At 42.9% G+C, this 25,000-nt stretch overlaps 3 protein-coding genes and 2 pseudogenes across 3 annotated transcripts in view; 1 reads left to right on the top strand and 4 right to left on the bottom strand.

Moving 5' to 3' along the window:
* The window catches only part of LOC109106706, a 175,950-nt pseudogene that overhangs the window by 17,324 nt on the left and 133,626 nt on the right, over positions 1 to 25,000 (bottom strand).
* LOC109083281 (transcriptional repressor p66-alpha-like) overlaps positions 1 to 25,000 on the top strand; it is a 195,295-nt gene that overhangs the window by 63,336 nt on the left and 106,959 nt on the right. The window lies entirely within an intron of this gene.
* On the bottom strand, positions 3,545 to 7,715 carry LOC122135161 (tripartite motif-containing protein 16-like). Its single transcript, XM_042713844.1, has 6 exons — positions 7,079 to 7,715; positions 6,353 to 6,448; positions 6,040 to 6,273; positions 4,667 to 4,863; positions 4,516 to 4,538; positions 3,545 to 4,288 (listed from the first exon to the last, which is right to left on the bottom strand). The coding sequence occupies exons 1-6, from the start codon at positions 7,655 to 7,657 to the stop codon at positions 3,768 to 3,770; spliced, it is 1,650 nt and encodes a 549-aa protein (XP_042569778.1). The 5' UTR covers positions 7,658 to 7,715; the 3' UTR covers positions 3,545 to 3,767.
* On the bottom strand, positions 9,149 to 18,155 carry LOC109092387 (annotated as a pseudogene).
* LOC122134425 (tripartite motif-containing protein 16-like) overlaps positions 19,898 to 25,000 on the bottom strand; it is a 25,418-nt gene continuing 20,315 nt past the window's right edge. The window contains 4 exon segments of the mRNA XM_042713858.1: positions 19,898 to 20,231; positions 20,233 to 20,423; positions 20,651 to 20,698; positions 20,839 to 20,998. Coding sequence (XP_042569792.1) covers positions 19,908 to 20,231; positions 20,233 to 20,423; positions 20,651 to 20,698; positions 20,839 to 20,998 — 723 coding nt within the window. The 3' untranslated portion in view covers positions 19,898 to 19,907.

Genomic DNA, 25,000 nt, shown 5'->3' with positions numbered 1-25,000 from the left:
ATCTCACACACACACACACACACACACACACACACACACACACACACACACACACACACACACACACACACACTTCAGTTATGAGTATGAGCGAGTGTGAAATGAATGTGGTTCAATATGAGAAGAACAAATGTGTGTGTTACAGTAAGATCACGTCTCAGCTGTTCATCACACACACACTTCTGAGAGGAACCCATTACCCACAATGCATCACTTACCGTAGTTTACGGTCTCAGAATAACCCTTTGCATGACATCGATGAGACAGAGAAACATTTGATCAGTGGGTTTTATTGTCTACCATTTCATTTGAGTGTATTTAAATGTTATTATTGTTTTATTAACAATACTGATCATTTATCAGTAGTATAATGTAGTATAATATAGTAATACAAAGCATTTCTCAGCAAACAATATGGATTTTAAAGAAATAGTTCAACTAAAAATTAACATGTGCTGAAATGTGCTCACCCTCAGTTCATCTGAGATCAGGATGAGTGTGTTTCTTCATCAGGTTTGTAGAAATGCAGCACTGCATCAGTGTCTCAACAATGGATGCTCTGCAGTGAATGGGTGCCGTCAGAATGAGAGTCCAAACAGCTGATAAAAACATCACAATAATCCACAAGTAATCCACAGCACTCCAGTCCATCAGTGAACATCTGGAGAAGACAAAAGATGAAACACATCCAGCATTAAGATGTTTTTAACTCAAATACATAGAGTCTATAATCCATAATAACACTTCCTCCGGTGAAAAAGTGCATCTGCTGTTGTCTCTCACATCAAAATCCAGACACATATTTGTTTAGAGCTGTTTAAACGCTGCTTGATCTGAGCAGATTTCTCTCCTGATTCACACCAGAACACGTTTTTCACTGCAGGAAGTGTTATTATGGATTATAGACTCTATGTATTTGAGTTAAAAACATCTTAATGCTGGATGTGTTTCATCTTTTGTCTTCTCCAGATGTTCACTGATGGACTGGAGTGCTGTGGATTACTTGTGGATTATTGTGATGTTTTTATCAGCCTGTTTGGACTCTCATTCTGACGGCACCCATTCACTGCAGAGCATCCATTGCTGAGACACTGATGCAGTGCTACATTTCTACAAACCTGATGAAGACACAAACTCATCCTGATCTCAGATGAACTGAGGGTGAGCTAATTTTAATTTCATTTCATTTGAAACTTTTCCTTTAAATGCAGTTACTCATCTGATTTGATCATTAACTCACCATCATGTCATCCAAACGCATTTGAGTTTCTCCTGTGGAACACAAAAGGTTAATCTGATTAATGCTGGTATAGTTACTACACACAAGTAGTCTTGCTGGTTAAGATAACGAGTTGCGTAATTTGAGCACAAATGTAGCAGGACGTGATGTTTATGAATAATATGTGGAGCAAACCGTTAAAACTGAAGTGACACTAGAAGCTAATTATTTCCTGACAGAGCAAATGCAATATTTCCCTGAAATAAAGCCGATCAATGAATTTATCGATCACAGCTGGATCGTGGGACTCATTCATGAAGGAGATAAAAGCGTGGTTGTGTTTGTGGACTCGAGGGACGTCATCGACATATTCAGAGTCCACTGATCCGGAAAAAGTTCAAAGGTCAAAGGTCAAAGTTCCCCATTCAGACGGAGAGTGGAGCTCAGGGTCAGTAAAGCCTGATGGTGATTGAGCGCATTTGAATGTGACCGTCACGCCGGAGGTCAAGGGTCAGCCGGAGGTTGGGTGGACTGTCTGAAGGCCTTTATAAAGCCTCATGTGTCATTATTGTGTGACAGCCGTGACGGACCTGAGATCAGCACCAGACACTGAGTTATTACCAGACGGCGTCTGATGTGGGTCGACCGCGATTAACAAACCACCACAGCTGATGAAATGATTCTTTCACTCATTCATATCATGTCATGTGATGAAGCATCTAAATGTGATCTAAAAATATTTTAAGAAATGTCTTAGTACTGTTTTTGTCCATATAATAAAAATCTCTTAATACAATATAGATATTGTCTGTTATAAGAATAGATGCATGTCTGTCTCTTTATGAATGGCTGATTATTCAAACGTGGAATCTGGACACTATTCCAAGATCAATAATGACAAATTATATTTATTTTGGAATACACACTCCCACACACACACACACACACGCACACACACACACACACACACACACACACACACACGCACACGCACACGCACACACACACACACATTATACTATTATACATACATATATATATATATTAGTAAACATAGAGAAGACTGATAGTCCCGCCCTAAACTTACGTGATTGGCTGAATCAGAGATTGACAGGTCTGGGTTATGTTGACTTCATGTGTTGAGAGCATCTCGTCTCGTTCAGTTCTGGTATCGTCCTGTGAGAGACAAACATGTTCAGTGTCGTTAATATCTTCATCAGAAACACTGAGTGAATCCAGAGTGAGTCCAGATCAGAATAACAAACACATTTATATAGCAAATCTCAAGTACCTCACTTATTTTGTCACAGAAATGAGCTATATTATCATCCAGCTCTTTATATAAAGTTAAATATATAAGTATAGCAAATCTCAACTACTTGATTGTTTATATGATCACAAATGTAAATATATTATTGCCCGGCTCTAATCTGATAAATGCATGTATAAGGCAAACACTGATGTTTATATTGATGATATAAAGAAATTATTTTCAGCTGCTCTCACACACCTGCGGCTCCTTCCTGTGACAGTTTGCAGCTCTCGTCCTCATGTAGGTCACGTGTGTGTGTTTCACTGAACATACTGCACTACTCTCTCTCTCTCTCTCTCACACACACACACACACACACACACAAGTCAAGGCACCTTTATTTCTACAATGCTTTAAACAATACAGATTGTGTCAAAGCAGCTTTAGAGTATTAAACATCCAGCTCAGCTCTCTTCAATAGTGTCTGTGCAAGTCAACAATAATGCCAGAAACACACACAAAATGCCATGAAACTATATGTTCTTTTTTTAATTGTCATTTTGAAAATGTGGGATGACAGATGAAGTTCAAAAAGTACAAGACTATTTTCCTTGAATGTCATGAAATTGCATGTTGAATAATGAACTATAACAGCTTGAAATTTCATGTCATTTATGTTTTAACACAAATTATTAACAAGCTGTAACCTAAAAATATGCTCCATGAGGTGAATAATTAAAATGATTTATTGACTGTGATCATTTGAATAAAAAGATAATATAGTAAAAAAATAATAAAATAACGATACAACAAAAAATAAAAAAAAAAAAAAACACAAACTGAAACACATGGTCACTCAGCAGACTCTCTCTCTCTCTCTCTCTCTCTCTCTCTCTCACACACACACACACACACACACACACACACAAACACAGACACAAAGACACACACACACACACAAACACACACACACACACACACCACACACACACACACACACACACACACACACACCACACACACACACACACACACACACACACACACACACACACACACACACACACACACACACACACACAAACACACACACACACACACACACACACACACACACAACGATCTTACTGTCTGTATGAGGATTTATTACACCTTTATTCTGACTGTTATTTCACTGACAGATGTTCAGCTGCAGTATTAATGTCATGAAGAGAAAAGATTAATGTCACTGTTACTGATTCATCATGCAGCTCAAAGCATTATGGGTAGAATCTCTCATCAGTCTATTCTGATTCATCAACCCAGTTTCACTGATGATCCAGTAAAATTAAACCCAAACCCACGATAGAGCTTCTGAGTGAATGTAATCTGGACTGTGTGGATGAGTCTCATTGTGTCAGAGACGCTGTAGAAGGACAGAGTTCCTGCATTGTGATCCACAAACACTCCTATTCTACTGCTGACGGATTCTACAGGGAGAGCAGTTTCTATCTTTTTGTGTATGAATGAGTATCTGTCAGGAGAGCAGCGCAAACTCCAGGACTGACCATTAGATCCAAACACACACTCAACACCCCGTCCCTTTCTTCTGATGCTCTTATATGACACTGATATAAACACATCTCCACTCCACTCCAGCTCCCAGTAACAGCGTCCACACACTCTCTCTCTACACAACACCTGACACACACGATCAAATCTGTCTGGATGATCAGGATACGGCTGGACTGTGTCAGTGAATGTAATCACTCTGTTTCTCTCAGACAGACGGAGGCGTTTATGTGCTGTGTTTAGATCCAGAGTGAGCTGATGGGAATCTGATGGAGATAAAACACATCAGAATCAGGAATTATGAATCTGTTTGATCTTTTCATGTAGCTGAACTCTTCATGTTCAGTGTATCATCAGTGTCTCAGTACAGATGAGCAGATATCTGTGCAAATCATCATTTACATCATCAGTTATAAAACTCTTCTTTCTCCTTCTACAGGAAGAACATGAACACACTCAGAGAGTTTTTCTTCTTGTTTTCTTACTGACTTACATTGTAGGAAGTCCTTCCTGGTTCTGGGAGCAATGTTGGTGAGTGTTTCTGTGGAAATCAACAGACATGAACAGTGTGATTCTCATGATCCTGCATCTATTCCTAACACATTTCTAATATGATGTTCTCCATGATATGAAGGATGATGGACTGGTTTTCTGAGAGCAGATGAATCTCCAGGACTTTACCTCTGTCTGAGATCTTCTTGAGCTCCTCTTTGCAGAAATCCTCCAGTTTGTCTCTCAGCTGATGGACAGATTCTCTCAGAGAATCATAAGAGAAGAGAGAACTGAAGAGATCATCATTTACGTCTGTAGATTCAGGAGGTGCTGAGAGAGACTGGAAACTCTACAGAAAACAGAAATAAAACTCATCAGCTCCACACTTCACTCAATAACCTGCAGGAACATCAGATTTGACTGATCTTTAGTAACTCAATCCAGCACTTTCACAGCATCAGCTTCATTCTTCTCATATTCATTACATCACATTAGAGCTACAGATTCTAGTATTCACCACATACACTCTATGTGAACTTTCTAGGGAGTAGTTTGGATGATAAAACATCTGCTAAGAACATAAATGTCCATCTAACAGCTCAAGCACATCACTGGAGTCTCATTGTAGAGTTGAGTAGATTTGCTCAGGAAAAACAGCTCAAAGATATGATTAGATTGACCATTATTTATAACTTTAGAGACACTGAAACTTCACAAGGACCCTTAAGACATGCTCAGGTTTACTTTGGTTTCAATACACTGAAGCACTGCTCAGTCACCGGGATTTCATTTAATGCAAAATCAAGCAAACATTATTTGCAGCAGCTGCATTTTTGTCGTCTTATTTATGCAGTTTTTTCCACAACAAATGTTAACTTGAGAGGGAAAGCAATATTAGAGACTAAAATCCCATAACTGAGAGTCCAAACAAATGAATGAATGTGTGTTGAAGTGTGGTGCTGCTGAATGACAGAGAACTGTGCTGTAAAGTGAGCAGGGATGGACCGACCATACGGGCCGCGGGACGCTGCTTATACAGGGATTTACAGAGAAAGATAAGTTCTGACATCAGATAATAATATTTGATATTTCCAAGTAATCTCTCCCAAACATTCATTCACCAGCTACAGGTCTATTGTCTTTTTAACCTGTTTCTGAAACGAGCGAGAGAGACGCGGCTGTGCAAGCGATCAAACATCTTGTGTATATTTAATGAATGTTTCTAGACTACAGCTTTAATGAAGACCATTATTAAACTACTTTATGAAATACTGAATATAAATAGAAATATACTGGGGCAAATATTTGCTAGTCCCTGTAATACCTGATCTCACCAGCAGCCTAGATTAAATTTAAATAAATACATTATTTTACAGAATATGCACTTTTTAAATATTTCTGATCAGATCAGAGTCTGACTGATGATTATATAGTAACACACTCATGAAGTGTTTCTCTGTGAGTCTCTGTCACAGCAGGATCTGCTCAAGTCCACTATGATCCTGTTCTTCTAGATCTGTGTTACCTGCAGGAACTGGATGTGATGCTGTGTGTGTGAAAGCTGCTCCAGCTCAGCGTCTCTCCTCCTCAGATCATTGATCTCCTGCTCCAGTCGCTCCAGTCGTCCTTCATCTCGACTCACTGCAGTCTTTTCCTGATCTCTGATCAGTCGTATCAGCTCAGAGCGGCTTCTCTCAATGGAGCGGATGAGCTCAGTAAAGATCCTCTCACTGTCCTCCACTGTTGTCTGTGCAGAGCGCTGTTAGGACACACAGTGATTCAGCTTCAGTGAGTCTGAACTGAGACGGAGACAAACTTCTCTTCTTCTCCAGACTCACCTTATGAGACTCCACAGACTCTCTCAGCTGCTGAAGATCTTTCTCTCTCTGCTGGATTCTCTGCTGGAGCGTCTTCTGTGTCTTCTTCAGCTGCTTCTGCAGGACAAACAGATGACAGTGAATCTCACAGAAAACTACTGTCATTAATTTATCATGTGAAGAGATGAATCCAGGAATAGTGGAGCTGATAACTAACGGCTGTAGGTTCAAACTCCAGAAGAGATGACTGATCATTAACTACCGTCATACATGAATTATCATGAAGGTTAAGGTCTGTTTCGCAGAAGCGTATTATAAAAGTGAAACTGACACAGACGTAGAGCTTCAGACTGACAGTGGTTCTGATGTGTAATAAACAGATGATAGATGAACTAAGTGAAGCAATAAATGACTGAAATCATCTGGATTCTGTCAGATTAACTGAACACAAAGTCATCTGTCACTGCATTTAACTTGTATTTTCACTGATAGAAGTATATATTTTGTCAAAGAATGGGTGAATAGTTCACTCCATTATTTTATTTTGTTTAACCAAAGTCTATTACAGAAAAGATTGTGTTGATAAAGGTTTACGGTGCATTTTCAGCAAACTCTTCTTGCAGCTGCTGTTCATTTCTGCTGTCATGTGCAGTGTGAATGCTGTCAGCTGTTCATACGGTGCCGATATAAACACATATGAAACGAGTGTCAGCAATATTTCATCAGTGTCAGTGTCAGGTTAAATACCTGTTTCTCTGTCCTCTCTGCTGCAGCTGAAACAGTATCATGGTTTTTATGTTCATCCATCGTACACAGCACACATATACACTTCTGATCAGTGCGACAGAAAACCTCGAGGATCTTCTCATGTTTCTGGCAGATCATCTCCTGCAGTCGTCCAGTGGCTTCAGTCACTTTGTGTCTCTTTCCTCTAAAGAAGCTCTCATGTTGTTCGAGGTGATTCTGACAGTAAGATTCCAGACACACCAGACAGGACCTGACGGCTTTGTATTTTCTTCCAGTACAGACGTCACACTGCACATCTCCGGCTCCAGCGTAACAGTCAGCAGAGAGTCTGGTCTTCTTCAGTTTCTCCACCACTTCAGCCAGCATGGTGTTTCTAGCTAAAGCAGGTCTTGGCCTGAAGGTCTGTCTGCACTGAGGGCAGCTGTAGACTCTCTTCTGATCCTCCTGATCCCAGAAGCGTGTAACACAGCTCTTACAGTAACTGTGTCCACAGGGAATGGCCACTGGATCCTTCAGGAGATCCAGACACACTGCACACATGAACTCCGTCTGATCCACCGAAATTCTGGCTTCTGCCATTTTACTGTTAAAATACAGAGACACAAACCTCAACAGCTAAACTACACTTTAGTTTCTCTTTTCCTGAACTCATTTGATTCTGTTTCCTGGATCTGTGTCTGAGTGACGTGTGTAACACAGGTGTGTCTGTGACTCTGTAAAGCAGGTTCAAAGCCACTGGAAGGAAAGCCTGCAACCTTTAGTCAAAAAAGTGTAACGGCTAACGCTAATGCTGCAGCTCTGTCAGTACACAGGGAAGGAGAGAAGAGGCCATTTTTTTTAATGCACAACAAAGGAGAAGATTCACCACAACAAATAAAAAACATCTTTTATGAAAATAATAGCTTATTATTTCATGAATGGACAGCCTGTTTGCTTATCTTCAACATTTTACACTAAACAGTACTTTTGTTGGGGAGTATATGTAGATTTTATCTTGATAAAAAATTAAATTTTTGAGAGAAGGCAGAGTAGGTAATGTCTCGACAGGTAGAACTAATTTACAGCACTATCAGCAAATGTGTCACATTACTATTTAATAATAGATATTGTGTAATACTGTGTATTATTTAAAAATATCAGTGTTTTGGCTTGAAGTCCTGCTGGTGCGGGGAGGTCCTGTGGCATTGCGGTCGGACCGGATGTGTCCAGTCTTCTCCACACACACCGCAACCAGAAGAACGGCCCAAAAGAGGGAGGAAGTAGGGGCTTTTTACCTTCTGGTAAGGTCACTCACTCCTCCTGAGTTTGGCTTGACCAATGCAAAAGGTCTAGTTTTGAGCTGTAAAAGTTTCTTTGTTTGGAAGTGGACTCATTTGCATGATCAGAGTGGACAGAAAGTTTTGTCTCCTTTTATGCACTGATTAATATAATAAGCATACAATGCATGTTGTGAGGAGGTGGTATACACCAGTGGCTAGGAGACTAAAGAAGGATTATTTTGATATCAAGCACGGTACCAATAGGGTTACATTATCTAATAATTCTATCATGAGGCAAGCACAAAACAGCATACAATACAAAAGACAATATACAAAACATTAACAATACACACAACGTCCCAGGGATATGCATGTTTATTTATAGCAAGGTTTGTCCAGCCGTGACAGGCTTTATGTGTACCACAGTGACCAGTAGGTGACCAGCAATTTTTTTTGCTCTTTTTTTCTCCTCCAGTAAAGCTCATTCTACAAACATTATATCCTACTGTAGTAGTGAGATAACAACAAATGTATGCCATGTCATCTATTTGACATATAGTTTAAATGCTAGCCACGATATCAGCAGAAGCATCAAAATCACTTTTCTTGTGCAATATGTATTTACAAGACCAACAAACCAATCCACAAGAGACTGTACAATATGACTGTCATAAAAACTGTGAACACTGCCCACTGACTTCACTGCCATTATATGATTGGCTGAGGTTCATCACGTGATCCAAGCTGACCTTTACGCTTTCTTAAATAATATGAATTTTATTTTATTTTAACTTTTGGGCTATTATATAGTAGGGAAGTATTTGATTTTGGGACGCAGCACTTGACTAGTTGATTCAGGTGCGTTTAATTAGAGATCAAACTAAACTCTGTGGGCAAGTGACTCTCCTGGACGAGGAATACAAGTATACAAGTTATAGAGAAGCAGAACAACAGCCTTAAAAACTGCAGTAATGCTGCATCCTAATTACTACACTTGTACTGCAGGACTGAAAACTGCTTCCAGATTCACAGTTCCTTCATGAACATGAATAGAAAAAAAGACATTCTATAAAATCTCACTGTTACTGATTCATCATGCAGCTCAAAGCATTATGGGTAGAATCTCTCATCAGTCTATTCTGATTCATCAACACAGTTTCACTGATGATCCAGAACCAAAAGCAAACCCAGGATAGAGCGGCTGAGTGAATGTGGTCTGGACTTTGTGGATGAGTCTCATTGTGTCAGAGACGCTGTAGAAGGACAGAGTTCCTGCATTGTGATCCACAAACACTCCTATTCTACTGCTGATGGACTTCACAGAGAGAACAGACTTTGTGTTATTGTGCCAGAATAAGTATCTGGAGGGAGAGCAGATCAAACTCCAGGACTGATCATTAAATCCAAACCCACTGTCATAACCCCGTCCCTTCCTGCTGATGCTCTTATATGACACTGATATCTCCACACCGTTATATCCACTCCACTCCAGCTCCCAGTAACAGCGTCCACACACACTCTCTCTACACAACACCTGACACACACCATCAAATCTGTCTGGATGATCAGGATACGACTGAACTGTGTCAGTGTCAGTAATCACTCTGTTGTTCTCAGACAGAACGAGGCGTTTATGTGCTGTGTTTTAGATCCAGAGTGAGCTGATGGGAATCTGATGGAGATAAAACACATCAGAATCAGGAATTATGAATCTGTTTTGATCTTTTCATGTAGCTGAACTCTTCATGTTCAGTGTATCATCAGTGTCTCAGTACAGATGAGCAGATATCTGTGCAGATCATCATTTACATCATCAGTTATAAAACTCTTCTTTCTCCTTCTACAGGAAGAACATGAACACACTCAGAGAGTTTTTCTGCTGGTTTTCTTACTGACTTACATTGTAGGAAGTCCTTCCTGGTTCTGGGAACAATGTTGGTGACTGTGACTGTGGAAATCAACAGACATGAACAGTGTGATTCTCATGATCCTGTATCTATTCCTAACACATTTCTAATATGATGTTCTCCATGCTATGAGATGATGATGGACTGGTTTCTGGGAGTAGATGAATCTCCAGGACTTTACCTCTGTCTGAGATCTTCTTGAGCTCCTCTTTGCAGAAATCCTCCAGTTTGTCTCTCAGCTGAAGGACAGATTCTCTCAGAGCATCAGAAGAGATGAGAGAACTGAAGAGTTCATCATTTACGTCTGTAGATTCAGGAGGTGCTGAGAGAGACTGGAAACTCTACAGAAAACACAAATAAAACTCATCAGCTCCACACTTCACTCAATAACCTGCAGGAACATCAGATTTGACTGATAACATCAGATTTGACTGATCTTTAGTAACTCAATCCAGCACTTTCACAGCATCAGCTTCATTCTTCTCATATTCATTACATCACATTAGAGCTACAGATTCTAGTATTCACCATATACACTCTATGTGAACCTTCTAGGAAATAGTTGATAAATGATAAAATGATAAAACATCTGCAAAGAACATAAATGTCCATCTAACAGCTCAAGCACATCAGTGGAGTCTCATTGTAGAGTTGAGTAGATTTGCTCAGGAAAAGCAGCTCAAAGATATGATTAGATTGACCATTATTTATAACTTTAGAGACACTGAAACTTCACAAGGACCCTTAAGGCACGCTCAGGTTTTGTTTGGTTTCAACACACTGAAGCACTGCTCAGTCACCGGGATTTCATTTAATGCTAAATCAAGCAAACCATTATTTGCAGCAGCTGCATTTTTGTCTTATTTATGCAGTTTTTCCACAACAAATGTTAACCTGAGAGGGAAAGCAATATTAGTGACTAAAACTCCATAACTGAGAGTCCAAACAAATGAATGAATGTGTGTTGAAGTGTGGTGCTGCTGAATGACTGAGAATTGTGCTGTAAAGTGAGCAGGGATGGACCGACCATACGGGCCGCGGGACGCTGCTTATACAGGGATTTACAGAGAAAGATAAATTCTGACATCAGATAATAATATTTGATATTTCCAAGTAATCTCTCCCAAACATTCATTCACGAGCTACACGTCTATTGTCTTTTCAACCTGTTTCTGAAATGAGCGAGAGAGTCGCGGCTGTGCAAGCGATCAAACGTCTTGTTTATATTTAATGAATGTTTCTAGACTACAGCTTTAATGAAGACTATTATTAAACTACTTTATGGAATACTGAATATAAATAGAAATATACTGGGGCAAATATTTGCTAGTCCCTGTAATACCTGATCTCACCAGTAGCCTAGAATAGATTTAAATAAGTACATTATTTTACAGTGTTGCAGAGGGACTATTTGCGGTGTAGGCCGGGGTGAAACCCAGAATGTTTGTTTGTTATTTTGCTTCCCCCCGGTCCTAGTTAAGTTGTTGCACACCGGATGTTCTGGTATGTGTTGTTGCCGTTTTGCAAGCCAGTTTCTGTTTTTGCTGCTGAGTTTAGTAAAGACGATAAACAGCAATGTCTGCGTGCATCTTTAAATACTCGGGTTATCACACTGGCGACGAGGATTAAAACCGATAATAGCCAAGTCAATGTTCCAGTAAGTCAGCCGGTTCGGCAGCGAAGAAGTTGGCAAATAATTAAACAAAAGCTATGGCTGCTACTGTCGGCTCGCTCAGTGAGTTTTCCGAGAAGGATGGTGACTGGGTGGAATATGTCGAGAGACTGGAGCACTTTTTCCTGGCTAATGACATTGTGGATGAGGAGAAACAACGATCAATCCTCCTGAGTGTGTGTGGGGCTAAAACGTACAGATTGATCCGAAATCTTGCAACGCCGCAGAAACCGGGAGAGATCGGGTTCAAAGAAATTGTGGAGATGGTGCAAAATCACCTCAATCCCAAGCCCTCGGTGATTGTGCAGCGCTTCAAGTTTCACACGCATTAAACGCAAGTCAGGAGTGACAGTGGCGGAGTTTTGTGGCGGAACTGAGGCAGCTATCTGAGCACTGTGAGTTCAGGGCAGTGCTGGAGGACATGTTGCGGGACAGGTTAGTCTGTGGAATTAACGATGACGTCATACAGCACCGCTTATTGGGTGAAGCCACACTGACTTTCAAAAAGGCTTTGGACATTGCCCTAGCCATGGAGACGGCGGCAAACAACACGATGGACATAAAAAATGCAGGGGGAGGGACGCTATCAGATACTGCCCATTTTGTAGCAAAAGAAAGCAAAAGTAGTTCAGGAAGACCCACAGAGTGTTATCGTTGTGGGGGTCTGCATTTTGCGAATGACTGTGGCTTTAAAGACGCTGTTTGCCATAACTGCCAGAAAAGGGGGCATATTGCAAAAAAGTGCAGGTGTGCTAAAAATAAACAGACAAAAGGATGGGGAAAAGCACCTAAGCCTAACACACATCACCTGCAGAGTGAGGATTTTGAGGAGCAGTGCTCATTCAACATGTTTAATATCCGTGGCCAGCCCCGGGCTCAGCCCATATATGCAACAATTAAGGTGAATGGCAAAGAGCTGAACATGGAAGTGGACACTGGGGCCTCAGCTTCAGTAATCAGTCAAACCACATTCAACAGGTTGTGGAGCTCAGGGGGTGAACCTGCAATGGAAGAGACAAGTATTAGGCTCAGAACGTACACGGGTGAGTGCATCCCACTCGCGGGGGCTATCAAGGTGGACATTGTATATCAAGAACAGCAGGCCGCGGTGACACTGCTTGTGGTCGAGGGGGAGGGACCCAGCTTGTTGGGGCGGGATCTCCTCCAGAAAATTCACCTGAATTGGGGACAGATCTGGGGTGAAATCAAACATACCACTGTGGTACAGGACATCATAGGGAAATATGCTGATGTCTTTAAAGAGGAATTGGGTACCCTCCGAGGGACCACAGTTAAACTGTGTGTGGACCCCAAAGCACGACCGCGTTTCTTCAAACCACGAACAGTACCATATGCCATGAAAGCTAAGGTTGAGGCGGAGTTGGAAAGGCTACAAAGGGCAGGGGTGATTGAGCCTGTGCAGTTTTCTGACTGGGCAGCCCCAATAGTACCAGTGGTGAAGGAGGACGGGGAAGTGCGCATATGTGGGGATTACAAAATGACCATTAATCAGGGCCTCACAGCTCGACACCTACCCCCATACCGCGAGTGGAGGACCTATTTGCTACACTAGCAGGTGGAAAAACATTCACTAAACTAGACATGAGTCACGCATATCAGCAACTTTTGCTAGATGAAGACTCTAAGCAATGTGTGACTATAAACACTCACAAGGGCCATTTCAAGTATAACCGCCTGGTGTTTGGCGTTGCCTCAAGCCCGGCTATTTTCCAACGCACCATGGACAATCTGTTTCAGAACATTCCCCAGGTTGCCGTCTACCTGGATGACATTCTTGTCACAGGTAAAACAGAAGAGGAACACTTGCAAAACCTTGACCTGGTGTTAAAGAGAATGTCTGAGGCTGGGCTGCGTCTGAAATGCAGAAAGTGTGTTTTTCGCTCCAAGTGTCACATATCTGGGCCATCGGATTTCAGCTCAGGGCTTGTCTCCAGTCGAAGACAAAGTGAGAGCAATTAAGGAAGCCCCAACACCAAAGGACATTGCAGAGCTTAGGTCGTTTTTGGGTCTAGTGAACTATTATGGGAAGTTCTTACCAGACCTCTCGACCGTGCTGGCCCCACTCTACCAGCTGCTACACAAAGGCTGTGTGTGGAGATGGCAGCAGGATCAGGACAACGCTTTCCAGCACGTAAAGGGACTGTTACACTCAACACGACTGCTGGTACATTTTGACCCAGACAAGGAGGTCATTCTATCGTGTGATGCCTCCCCGTATGGACTGGGGGCAGTTCTTTCGCACCGCATGGAGGATGGAAGTGAAAAGCCAATCAGCTATGTGTCACGTACTCTTACTGCAGCAGAAAAGGGGTACTCGCAATCAGAGAAGGAGGGCCTGGCGGTTGTTTTTGCAGTAAAGCGTTTCCACCACTACCTGTTTGGTCGCCCTTTTACCATCTTCACAGACCATAAGCCTCTAATGGGTCTGTTCAGTGAGACAAAGGGCATTCCACCCATGGCCTCAGCAAGAATACAGCGCTGGGCATTAACCCTGTCAGCATACCAGTATAGCATAGAGTACAAGGCGGGTAGCGACAATGCAAATGCTGATGCTTTTAGCCGTCTGCCTCTCCCAGACACACCAACCACAACAGGCTTTCCCCCAGAGACTGTTTTTCTGATGGACAGACTGTCACAGGCTCCAGTGACAGCAAAGCAAATAAAGCCGTGGACTGAAAGAGACCCAGTGTTGTCGCAGGTGAAGAGGTGGGTGATGCAGGGGTGGCCTGCCACTCTGGAACAGGAGGGGTTCAAACCTTACGTCAAGCGCAAACTTGAATTAAGTGTCCTTGATGGCTGTCTCCTCTGGGGTTCCAGAGTGATTGTCCCACCTCCAGGGCGGGCTCAAGTGATGGACGAGCTACATGAGGCCCACCCCGGGGTTTCCCGTATGAAAAGTCTCGCCAGATCATTTGTGTGGTGGCCTGGGATGGACTGTGCTTTAGAAGAAAAGGTGAAGGTATGTTCTCAGTGTCAAAGCAACCTGAAGATGCCAGCGGCAGCGCCACTACACCCATGGCAGTGGCCCGGCCGTCCGTGGTCCAGACTTCACCTGGATTTTGCTGGCCCATTTATGGGTCGGATGTTTTTAGTGCTAGTGGATGCACACTCCAAGTGGCTCGAGGCACATATCATGTCAAATATTACTGCACCTACTACTACAGACACACTGAGAAGCATTTTCGCAACACATGGACTGCCAGACACAATTGTGACAGACAATGGGCCCACTTTCACCAGTGAGGTTTTCAAGGAGTTTATGGATAGAAACGGGATTCGTCATGTCTGCACTGCCCCCTATCATCCCGCGTCCAACGGCTTGGCAGAGCGGGCTGTGGAGACTTTCAAAGAGGGGCTGCGGAAGATGTCAGGACAATCGCTGGAAACCAAGCTCGCACGCTTCCTGTTTCAATACAAGATTACTCCACATACAACTACGGGAGTGTCTCCAGCTGAGATGTTGCTGGGGAGGAGACCAAAGTCTCATCTGGACCTCCTCCAGCCAGACATCAGAGCGAGGGTTGCCAGGTATCAGGAGGAGCAAAAAGCAAGGCGGGACCAACATGCCAAAGAGAGACATTTTTCACCCAGGGGACAGAGTGTATGTCAAGAACTTTGCCATAGGTTCACCCTGGTTGCCAGGGGTAATCCACCGCCAGACAGGGCTAGTATCTTTTGTTGTTGTGGAATTATGTGATGGTAGGCAGGTGCGCAGGCACCAAGATCACTTGCGGGTCCGCCATGATGGGGGAGGAAAGAGTTCTCACGGGGTTTCATGCAAAGTCAGTGGGGGCGGCTCTGCAGAGGCCGTGCCAATAGCTCCAGGGCACGCGGAAGTGTCACATGAGGGTCTGTCTGAGCCCTCAGAGGAGGCACCTGATGAATTGTCGGAGCAGGCAGCTACGGCTGACCCTGCTCAGAGCCTACCTGGGGGACCAGAGCCTGCCTCCAGTGCGGAGGACACCATTCCTGAGCTTAGGAGATCTAAGAGACAACACAAGCCTCCAAACAGACTGACATGTTGAGCTACAGATACGCAAACATTAAATATACCATATAAAAGAGTGTTGTTTGTTTAACAAAAATTTGATGTTCATATTGCTACCAATGTTTCTCCTGGTAGAGAGGCACTTATCTTACAGTGTGTGTATTAATGTTTTATGTTTGCACTTTAAGAGGGAGAAGTGCTGCAGAGGGACTATTTGTGGTGTAGGCCAGGGTGAAACCCGGAATGTTTGTTTGTTATTTTGCTTCCCCCCGGTCCTAGTCAAGTTGTTGCACACCGGATGTTCTGGTATGTGTTGTTGCCATTTTGCAAGCCAGTTTCTGTTTTTGCTGCTGAGTTTAGTAAAGACGATAAACAGCAATGTCTGCGTGCATCTTTAAATACTCGGGTTATCACATACAGGATATGCACTTTTTAAATATTTCTGATCAGATGAGAGTCTGACTGATGATTATATAATAAGACACTCATGAAATGTTTCTCTGTGAGTCTCTGTCACAGCAGGATCTGCTCAAGTCCACTCTGACCCTGTTCTTCTAGATATGTGTTACCTGCAGGAACTGGATGTGATGCTGTGTGTGTGAAAGCTGCTCCAGCTCAGCGTCTCTCCTCCTCAGATCATTGATCTCCTGCTCCAGTCGCTCCAGTCGTTCTTCAGCTCGACTCACTGCAGTCTTTTCCTGATCTCTGATCAGTCGTATCAGCTCAGAGCGGCTTCTCTCAATGGAGCGGATGAGCTCAGTAAAGATCCTCTCACTGTCCTCCACTGCTGTCTCTGCAGAGTGCTGTTAGGACACACAGTGATTCAGCTTCAGTGAGTCCTGAACTGAGACGGAGACAAACTTCTCTTCTTCTCCAGACTCACCTTATGAGACTCCACAGTCTCTCTCAGCTGCTGAAGATCTTTCTCTCTCTGCTGGATTCAACTACTTAGCGTCTGCTGTGTCTCCTTCAGCTGCTTCTGCAGGACAAACAGATGATAGTCAATCTCACAGAGAACTACTGTCATTAATTCATCATGTGAAGAGATGAATCCAGGAAAAGTGGAGCTGATAACTAACGGCTGTAGGTTCAAACTCCAGAAGAGATGATTGATCATTAACTACTATCATACATGAATTATCATGAAGGTTATGGTCTGTTTCACAGAAGCGAATTAAAAAAGTGAAACTGACACAGACGTAGAGCTTCAGACTGACAGTGGTTCTGATGTGTAATAAACAGATGATAGATGAACTAAGTGAAGCAATAAATGACTGAAATCATCTGGATTCTGTCAGATTTACTGAAAACAAAGTCATCTGACACTGCATTTAACTTGTATTTTCACTGATAGAAGTATATATTTTGTCAAAGAACGGGTGAATAGTTCACTCCATCATTCTATTTTGTTTAACCAAAGCCTATTACAGGAAATATTGTGCAGATAAAGGTTTACGGTGCATTTTCAGCAAACTCTTCTTGCAGCTGCTGTTCATTTCTGCTGTCGTGAACAGTGTGAATGCTGTGAGCTGTTCATACGGTGCTTATATAAACACATATGAAACGAGTGTCAGCAATATTTCATCAGTGTCTAGTGTTAAATACCTGTTTTTCTGTCCTCTGTGCTACAGCTGATACAGTGTCATGGTTTTTATGTTCATCCATCGTACACAGCACACATATACACTTCTGATCTGTGCGACAGAAAACCTCAAGGAGCTTCTCATGTTTCTGGCAGATCATCTCCTGCAGTCGTCCAGTGGCTTCAGTCAAATTGTGCCTCTTTCCTCTAAAGAAGCTCTCATGTTGTTCGAGGTGATTCTGACAGTAAGAGTTCAGACACACCAGACAGGACCTGACGGCTTTGTATTTTCTTCCAGTACAGACGTCACACTGCACATCTCCAGCTCCAGCGTCACAGTCAGCAGAGAGTCTGGTCTTCTTCAGTTTCTCCACCACTTCAGCCAGCATGGTGTTTCTAGCTAAAGCAGGTCTTGGACTGAAGGTCTGTCTGCACTGAGGGCAGCTGTAGACTCTCTTCTGATCCTCCTGATCCCAGCAGCCTGTAATACAGCTTTTACAGTAACTGTGTCCACAGGGAATGGCCACTGGATCCTTCAGGAGATCCAAACACACTGCACACATGAACTCCGTCTGATCCACCGAAATTCTGGCTTCTGCCATTTTACTGTTAAAATACAGAGACACAAACCTCAACAGCTCAACTACACTTCAGTTTCTCTTTCCCTGAACTCATTTGATTCTGTTTCCTGGTTCTGTGTCTGAGTGACGTGTGTAACACAGGTGTGTCTGTGACTCTGTAAAGCAGGTTCAAAGCCACTGGAAGGAAAGCCTGCAACCTTTAGTCAAAAAAGTGTAACGGCTAACGCTAATGCTGCAGCTCTGTCAGTACACAGGGAAGGAGAGAAGAGGCCATTTTTTTGAATGGATGTCAATGGAGTAGAGGCTTCACTACACTGAATAAACAGCTTTTGTGAGGAAATAGCTTATCATTTAATGAATGGACAGCCTGCTTGCTTATCTTCAACATTTTACAATAAACAGTACTTTTGTTGGGGATTATGTGAGAGAATGCAGAAAAAAGAAATGTCGCGACGGGTAGAACTAATTTACAGCACTACCAGCAAATGTGTCGCATTACCATTTAATAATAGATATTGTGTAATATTGTGTATTATTTAAAAATATCAGTGTTTTGGCTTGAAGTCCTGCTGGTGCGGGGAGGTCCTGTGGCGTTGCGGTCGGACCGGATGTGTCCAGTCTTCTCCACACACACCGCAACCAGAATAACGGCCCAAAAGAGGGAATAAGTAGTGGCTTTTTACCTTCTGGCAAGGTCACTCACTCCTCCTGAGTTTGGCTTGACCAATGCAAAAGGTCTAGTTTTGAGCTGTAAAAGTTTCTTTGTTTGGAAGTGGACTCATTTGCATGATCAGAGTGGACAGAAGTTTTGTCTCCTTTTATACACTGATTAATATAATAAGCATACAATGCATGTTGTGAGGAGGTGGTATACACCAGTGGCTAGGAGACTAAAGAAGGATTATTTTGATATCAAGCACGGTACCAATAGGGTTACATTATCTAATAATTCTATCATGAGGCAAGCACACAACAGCATACAATACAAAAGACAATATACAAAAACATTAACAATACACACAACGTCCCAGGGATATGCATGTTTATTTATAGCAAGGTTTGTCCAGCCGTGACAGGCTTTATGTGTACCACAGTGACCAGTAGGTGACCAGCAATTCATGCTCTTTTTTCTCCCTCAGTAAAGCTCATTCTACAAACATTATATCCTACTGTAGTAGTGAGATAACAACAAATGTATGCCATGTCATCTATTTGACATATAGTTTAAACGCTAGCCACGATAACAACATATACTACAAAATCACTTTTCTTGTGCAATATGTATTTACAAGACCAACAAACCAATCCACAAGAGACTGTACAATATGACTGTCATAAAAACTGTGAACACTGGCCACTGACGTCACTGCCATTATATGATTGGCTGAGGTTCCTCACGTGATCCAAGCTGACCTTTACGCTTTCTTAAATAATATGAATTTTATTTTATTTTAACTTTTGGGCTATTATATAGTAGGGAAGTATTTGATTTTGGACGCAGCACTTGACTAGTTGATTCAGGTGCGTTTAATTAGAGATCAAACTAAACTCTGTGGCCAAGTGACTCTCCTGGACGAGGAATACAAGAACACAAGTTATAGAGAAGCAGAACAACAGCCTTAAAAACTGCAGTAATGCTGCATCCTAATTACTACACTTGTACTCCAGGACTGAAAACTGCTTCCGGATTCACAGTTCCTTCATGAACATGAATAGAAAAAAAGACATTCTATAAAATCTCACTGTTACTGATTCATCATGCAGCTCAAAGCATAACCAAAACAATACCCAAACACAAAACCATGATACATCAACACAGTTAAACTGATGATCCAGAACCAAAAGCAAACCCAGGATAGAGCGGCTGAGTGAATGTGGTCTGGACTTTGTGGATGAGGCTTATTGTGTCAGAGACGCTGTAGAAGGACAGAGTTCCTGCACTGTGATCCACAAACACTCCTATTCTACTGCTGATGGACTTCACAGAGAGAACAGACTTTGTGTTATTGTGCCAGAATAAGTATCTGGAGGGTGAGCAGATCAAGCTCCAGGACTGATCATTAAATCCAAACCCACTGTCATAACCCCGTCCCTTCCTGCTGATGCTCTTATATGACACTGATATCTCCACACCGTTTCAGACAACTCCACTCCAGCTCCCAGTAACAGCGTCCACACACACTCTCTCTACACAACACCTGACACACACCATCAAATCTGTCTGGATGATCAGGATACGACTGAACTGTGTCAGTGTCAGTAATCACTCTGTTGTTCTCAGACAGAACGAGGCGTTTATGTGCTGTGTTTAGATCCAGAGTGAGCTGATGGGAATCTGATGGAGATAAAACACATCAGAATCAGGAATTATGAATCTGTTTGATCTTTTCATGTAGCTGAACTCTTCATGTTCAGTGTATCATCAGTATCTCATTACAGATGACCAGATATCTGTGCACATCATCATCTACATCATCAGTTATAAAACTCTTCTTTCTCCTTCTACAGGAAGAACATGAACACACTCAGTGAGTTTTTCTGCTGGTTTTCTTACTGACTTACATTGTAGGAAGTCGTTCCTGGTCCAGAGATCAATGTTGGTGAATGTGACTGTGGAAATCAACAGACATGAACAGTGTGATTCTCATGATCCTGTATCTATTCCTAACACATTTCTAATATGATGTTCTCCATGATATGAGATGATGATGGACTGGTTTCTGAGAGTAGATGAATCTCCAGGACTTTACCTCTGTCTGAGATCTTCTTGAGCTCCTCTTTGCAGAAATCCTCCAGTTTGTCTCTCAGCTGATGGACAGATTCTCTCAGACCATCATAAGAGAAGAGAGAACTGAAGAGTTCATCATTTACGTCTTTAGATTCAGGAGGTGCTGAGAGAGACTGGAAACTCTACAGAAAACACAAATAAAACTCATCAGCTCCACACTTCACTCAATAACCTGCAGGAACATCAGATTTGACTGATCTTTAGTAACTCAATCCAGCACTTTCACAGCATCAGCTTCATTCTTCTCACATTCATTACATCACATTAGAGCAACATATTCTAGTAGTCACCATATACACTCTATGTGAACCTTCTAGGAAAATAGTTGATAAATGCTAAATGATAAAACATCTGCTAAGAACATAAATGTCCATCTAACAGCTCAAGCACATCAGTGGATTCTCATTGTAGAGTTGAGTAGATTTGCTCAGGAAAAGCAGCTCAAAGATATGATTAGATTGACCATTATTTATAAATTTAGAGACACTGAAACTTCACAAGGACCCTTAAGACACGCTCAGGTTTATTTGGTTTCAACACACTGAAGCACTGCTCAGTCACCGGGATTTCATTTAATGCAAAATCAAGCAAACATTATTTGCAGCAGCTGCATTTTTGTCTTATTTATGCAGTTTTTCCACAACAAATGTTAACCTGAGAGGGAAAGCAATATTAGAGACTAAAATCCCATAACTGAGAGTCCAAACAAATGAATGCATGTGTGTTGAAGTGTGGTGCTGCTGAATGACAGAGAACTGTGCTATAAAGTGAGCAGGGATGGACCGACCATACGGGCCGCGGGACGCTGCTTATACAGGGATTTAGAGAGAAAGATAAATTCTGACATCAGATAATAATATTTGATATTTCCAAGTAATCTCTCCCAAACATTCATTCACCAGCTACAGGTCTATTGTCTTTTCCAACCTGTTTTCTGAAATGAGCGAGAGAGTCGCGGCTGTGCAAGCGATCAAACGTCTTGTTTATATTTAATAAATGTTTCTAGACTACAGCTTTAATGAAGACTATTATTAAACTACTTTATGGAATACTGAATATAAATAGAAATATACTGGGGCAAATATTTGCTAGTCCCTGTAATACCTGATCTCACCAGTAGCCTAGAATAGATTTAAATAAGTACATTATTTTACAGTGTTGCAGAGGGACTATTTGCGGTGTAGGCCGGGGTAAAACCCGGAATGTTTGTTTTTTATTTTGCTTCCCCCCGGTCCTAGTTAAGTTGTTGCACACCGGATGTTCTGGTATGGGTTGTTTTGCCGTTTTTTGCAAGCCAGTTTCTGTGTTTTTGCTGCTGAGTTTAGTAAAGACGATAACAGCAATGTCCTGCGTGCATCTTAAATACTCGGGTTATCACACTGGCGACGAGAATTAAAACCGATAATAACCAAGCCAATGTTCCAGTAAGTCAGCCGGTTCGGCAGCGAAGAAGTTGGCAAATAATTAAACAAAAGCTATGCCTGCTACTGTTGGGCTCGCTCAGTGAGTTTTCCGAGAAGGATGGTGACTGGGGTGAATATGTCGAGAGAACTGGAGCACTTTTTTCCTGGCTAATGACATTGTGGGATGAGAGAGAAACAACGATCAATCCTCCTGAGTGGTGTGCGGGGCTAAAACGTACAGATTGATCCGAAATCTTGCAACGCCGCAGAAACCGGGAGAGATCGGGTTCAAAAGAAAATTGTGGAGATGGTGCAAAATCACCTCAATCCCAGCCCTCTGTGATTGTGCAGCGCTTCAAAGTTTCACACGCATTCACGCAAGTCAGGAGTGACAGTGGCGGAGTTTGTGGCGGAACTGAGGCAGCTATCTGAGCACTGTGAGTTCAGGGCAGTGCTGGAGGACATGTTGCGGGACAGGTTAGTCTGTGGAATTAACGATGACGTCATACAGCGCCGCTTATTGGGTGAAGCCACACTGACTTTCAAAAAGGCTTTGGACATTGCCCTAGCCATGGAGACGGCGGCAAACAACACGATGGACATATAAAATGCAGGGGGAGGGACGCTATCAGATACTGCCCATTTTTGTAGCAAAAGAAAGCAAAAGTAGTTCAGGAAGACCCACAGAGTGTTATCGTTGTGGGGGGTCCGCCATTTTGCGAATGACTGTGGGCTTTAAAGACGCTGTTTTGCCATAATTGCCCAGAAAAGGGGGCATATTGCAAAAAAAGTGCAGGGGTGCTAAAAATAAACAGACAAAAAGGATGGGGAAAAGCACCTAAGCCCAACACACATAACCTGCAGAGTGAGGATTTTGAGGAGCAGTGCTCATTCAACATGTTTAATATCCGTGGCCCAGCCCCGGGCTCAGCCCAATATGCAACAATTAAGGTGAATGGCAAAGAGCTGAACATGGAAGTGGACACTGGGGCTCAGCTTCAAGTAATCAGTCCAAACCACATTCAACAGGTTGTGGAGCTCAGGGGGTGCCCTGCAATGGAAGAGACAAGTATTAGGCTCAGAACGTACACGGGTGAGTGCATCCCACTCGCGGGGGGGCTATCAAGGTGGACATTGTATATCAAGCAACAGCAGGCTGCGGTGACACTGCTTGTGGTCGAGGGGGAGGGACCGAGCTTGTTGGGGCGGGATCTCCTCCAGAAAATTCACCTGAATTGGGGACAGATCTGGGTGGAAATCAAACATACCACTGTGGTACAGGACATCATAGGGAAATATGCTGATGTCTTTAAAGAGGGAATTGGGTACCCTCCGAGGGACCACAGTTAAACTGTGTGTGGACCCCAAAGCACGACCGCGTTTCTTCAAACCACGCAACAGTTACCATATTCCATGAAAGCTAAGGTTGAGGCGGAGTTGGAAAGGCTACAAAGGGCAGGGGTGATTGAGCCTGTGGAGTTTTCTGACTGGGCAGCCCCAACGTAGTACCAGTGGTGAAGGAGGACGGGGAAGTGCTCATATGTGGGGATTACAAAATGACCATTAATCAGGCCTCACAGCTCGACACCTACCCCCTACCGCGAGTGGGAGGACCTATTTGCTACACTAGCAGGTGGAAAAACATTCACTAAACTAGACATGAGTCACGCATATCAGCAACTTTTGCTAGATGAACACTCACAAGGGCCTATTCAAGTATAACCGCCTGGTGTTTAGCGTTGCCTCAAGCCCGGCTATTTTCCACGGGCACATGGACAATCTGTTTCAGAACATTCCCCAGGTTGCCGTCTACCTGGATGAACATTCTCGCCACAGGTAAAACAGAAGAGGAACACCTTGCAAAAACCTTGACCTTGTGTTTAAAGAGAATGTCTGAGGCTGTGCTGCGTCTTGATATGCAGAAAGTTGGTTTTTTCACTCTCGAAGTGTCACATATCTGGGCCATCGGATTTCATCTCGGGGGCCTTGTCTCCAGTCGAAGACAGTGTGAAGCAAATTAAGGAATGCCCCAACACACAAGGACATTGCAGAGTCTTAGGTCCGTTTTTGGGTCTAGTTGAACTATTATGGGAAGTTTCTTACCACTGACCTCTCGACCGTGGCTGGCGCCCACTCTACCATGCCATTCTACACAACGTCTGTGTGGGGAGAGTGGCAGGCAGTATCAGGCCACGCTTTCCAAGCACTTAAATGGACTGCCTTACACTCCACAACGCTGCTGGTACATTTTTGACCCAGACAAGGAGGTCATTCTCTCGTGTGTGTCCTCCCACGTATATGGACCTGGGGGCAGTTCTTTCGCACGCCGCATCGGATGATGGAAGTGAAAAGCCCATCAGCTACTATTGTCACGTACTCTCTTACTGCAGCAGAAAAGGGGTACTCGCAATGAGAGAAGGAGGGGCCTGGCGGTTGTTTTTGCAGTAAAAGCGTTTCCACACTACCTGTTTTGGTCGCCCTTCCTACCATCGTCACAGACCCATAAGCCTCTAATGGGTCTGTTCAGTGAGACAAGGGCATTCCACCCCATGTACTCAGCAAGAATCAGCGCTGGGCATTAACACTCTGTCATGCATACCAGTATAGCATAGAGTTACAAGGCGGGTAGCGACAATGCAAATGCTGATTGCTTTAGCCGTCTGCCTCTCCCAGACCCACCACACCACAACAGCTTTCCCCCCAGAGACTGTTTTTCTGATG

This window comes from Cyprinus carpio, chromosome A2 (assembly GCF_018340385.1).
Source record: "Cyprinus carpio isolate SPL01 chromosome A2, ASM1834038v1, whole genome shotgun sequence".
Classification (NCBI taxonomy): domain Eukaryota; kingdom Metazoa; phylum Chordata; class Actinopteri; order Cypriniformes; family Cyprinidae; genus Cyprinus; species Cyprinus carpio.
The sequence above is the reverse complement of the archived record's forward strand: the minus strand, read 5'-3'. Positions and strand labels throughout refer to the sequence as shown.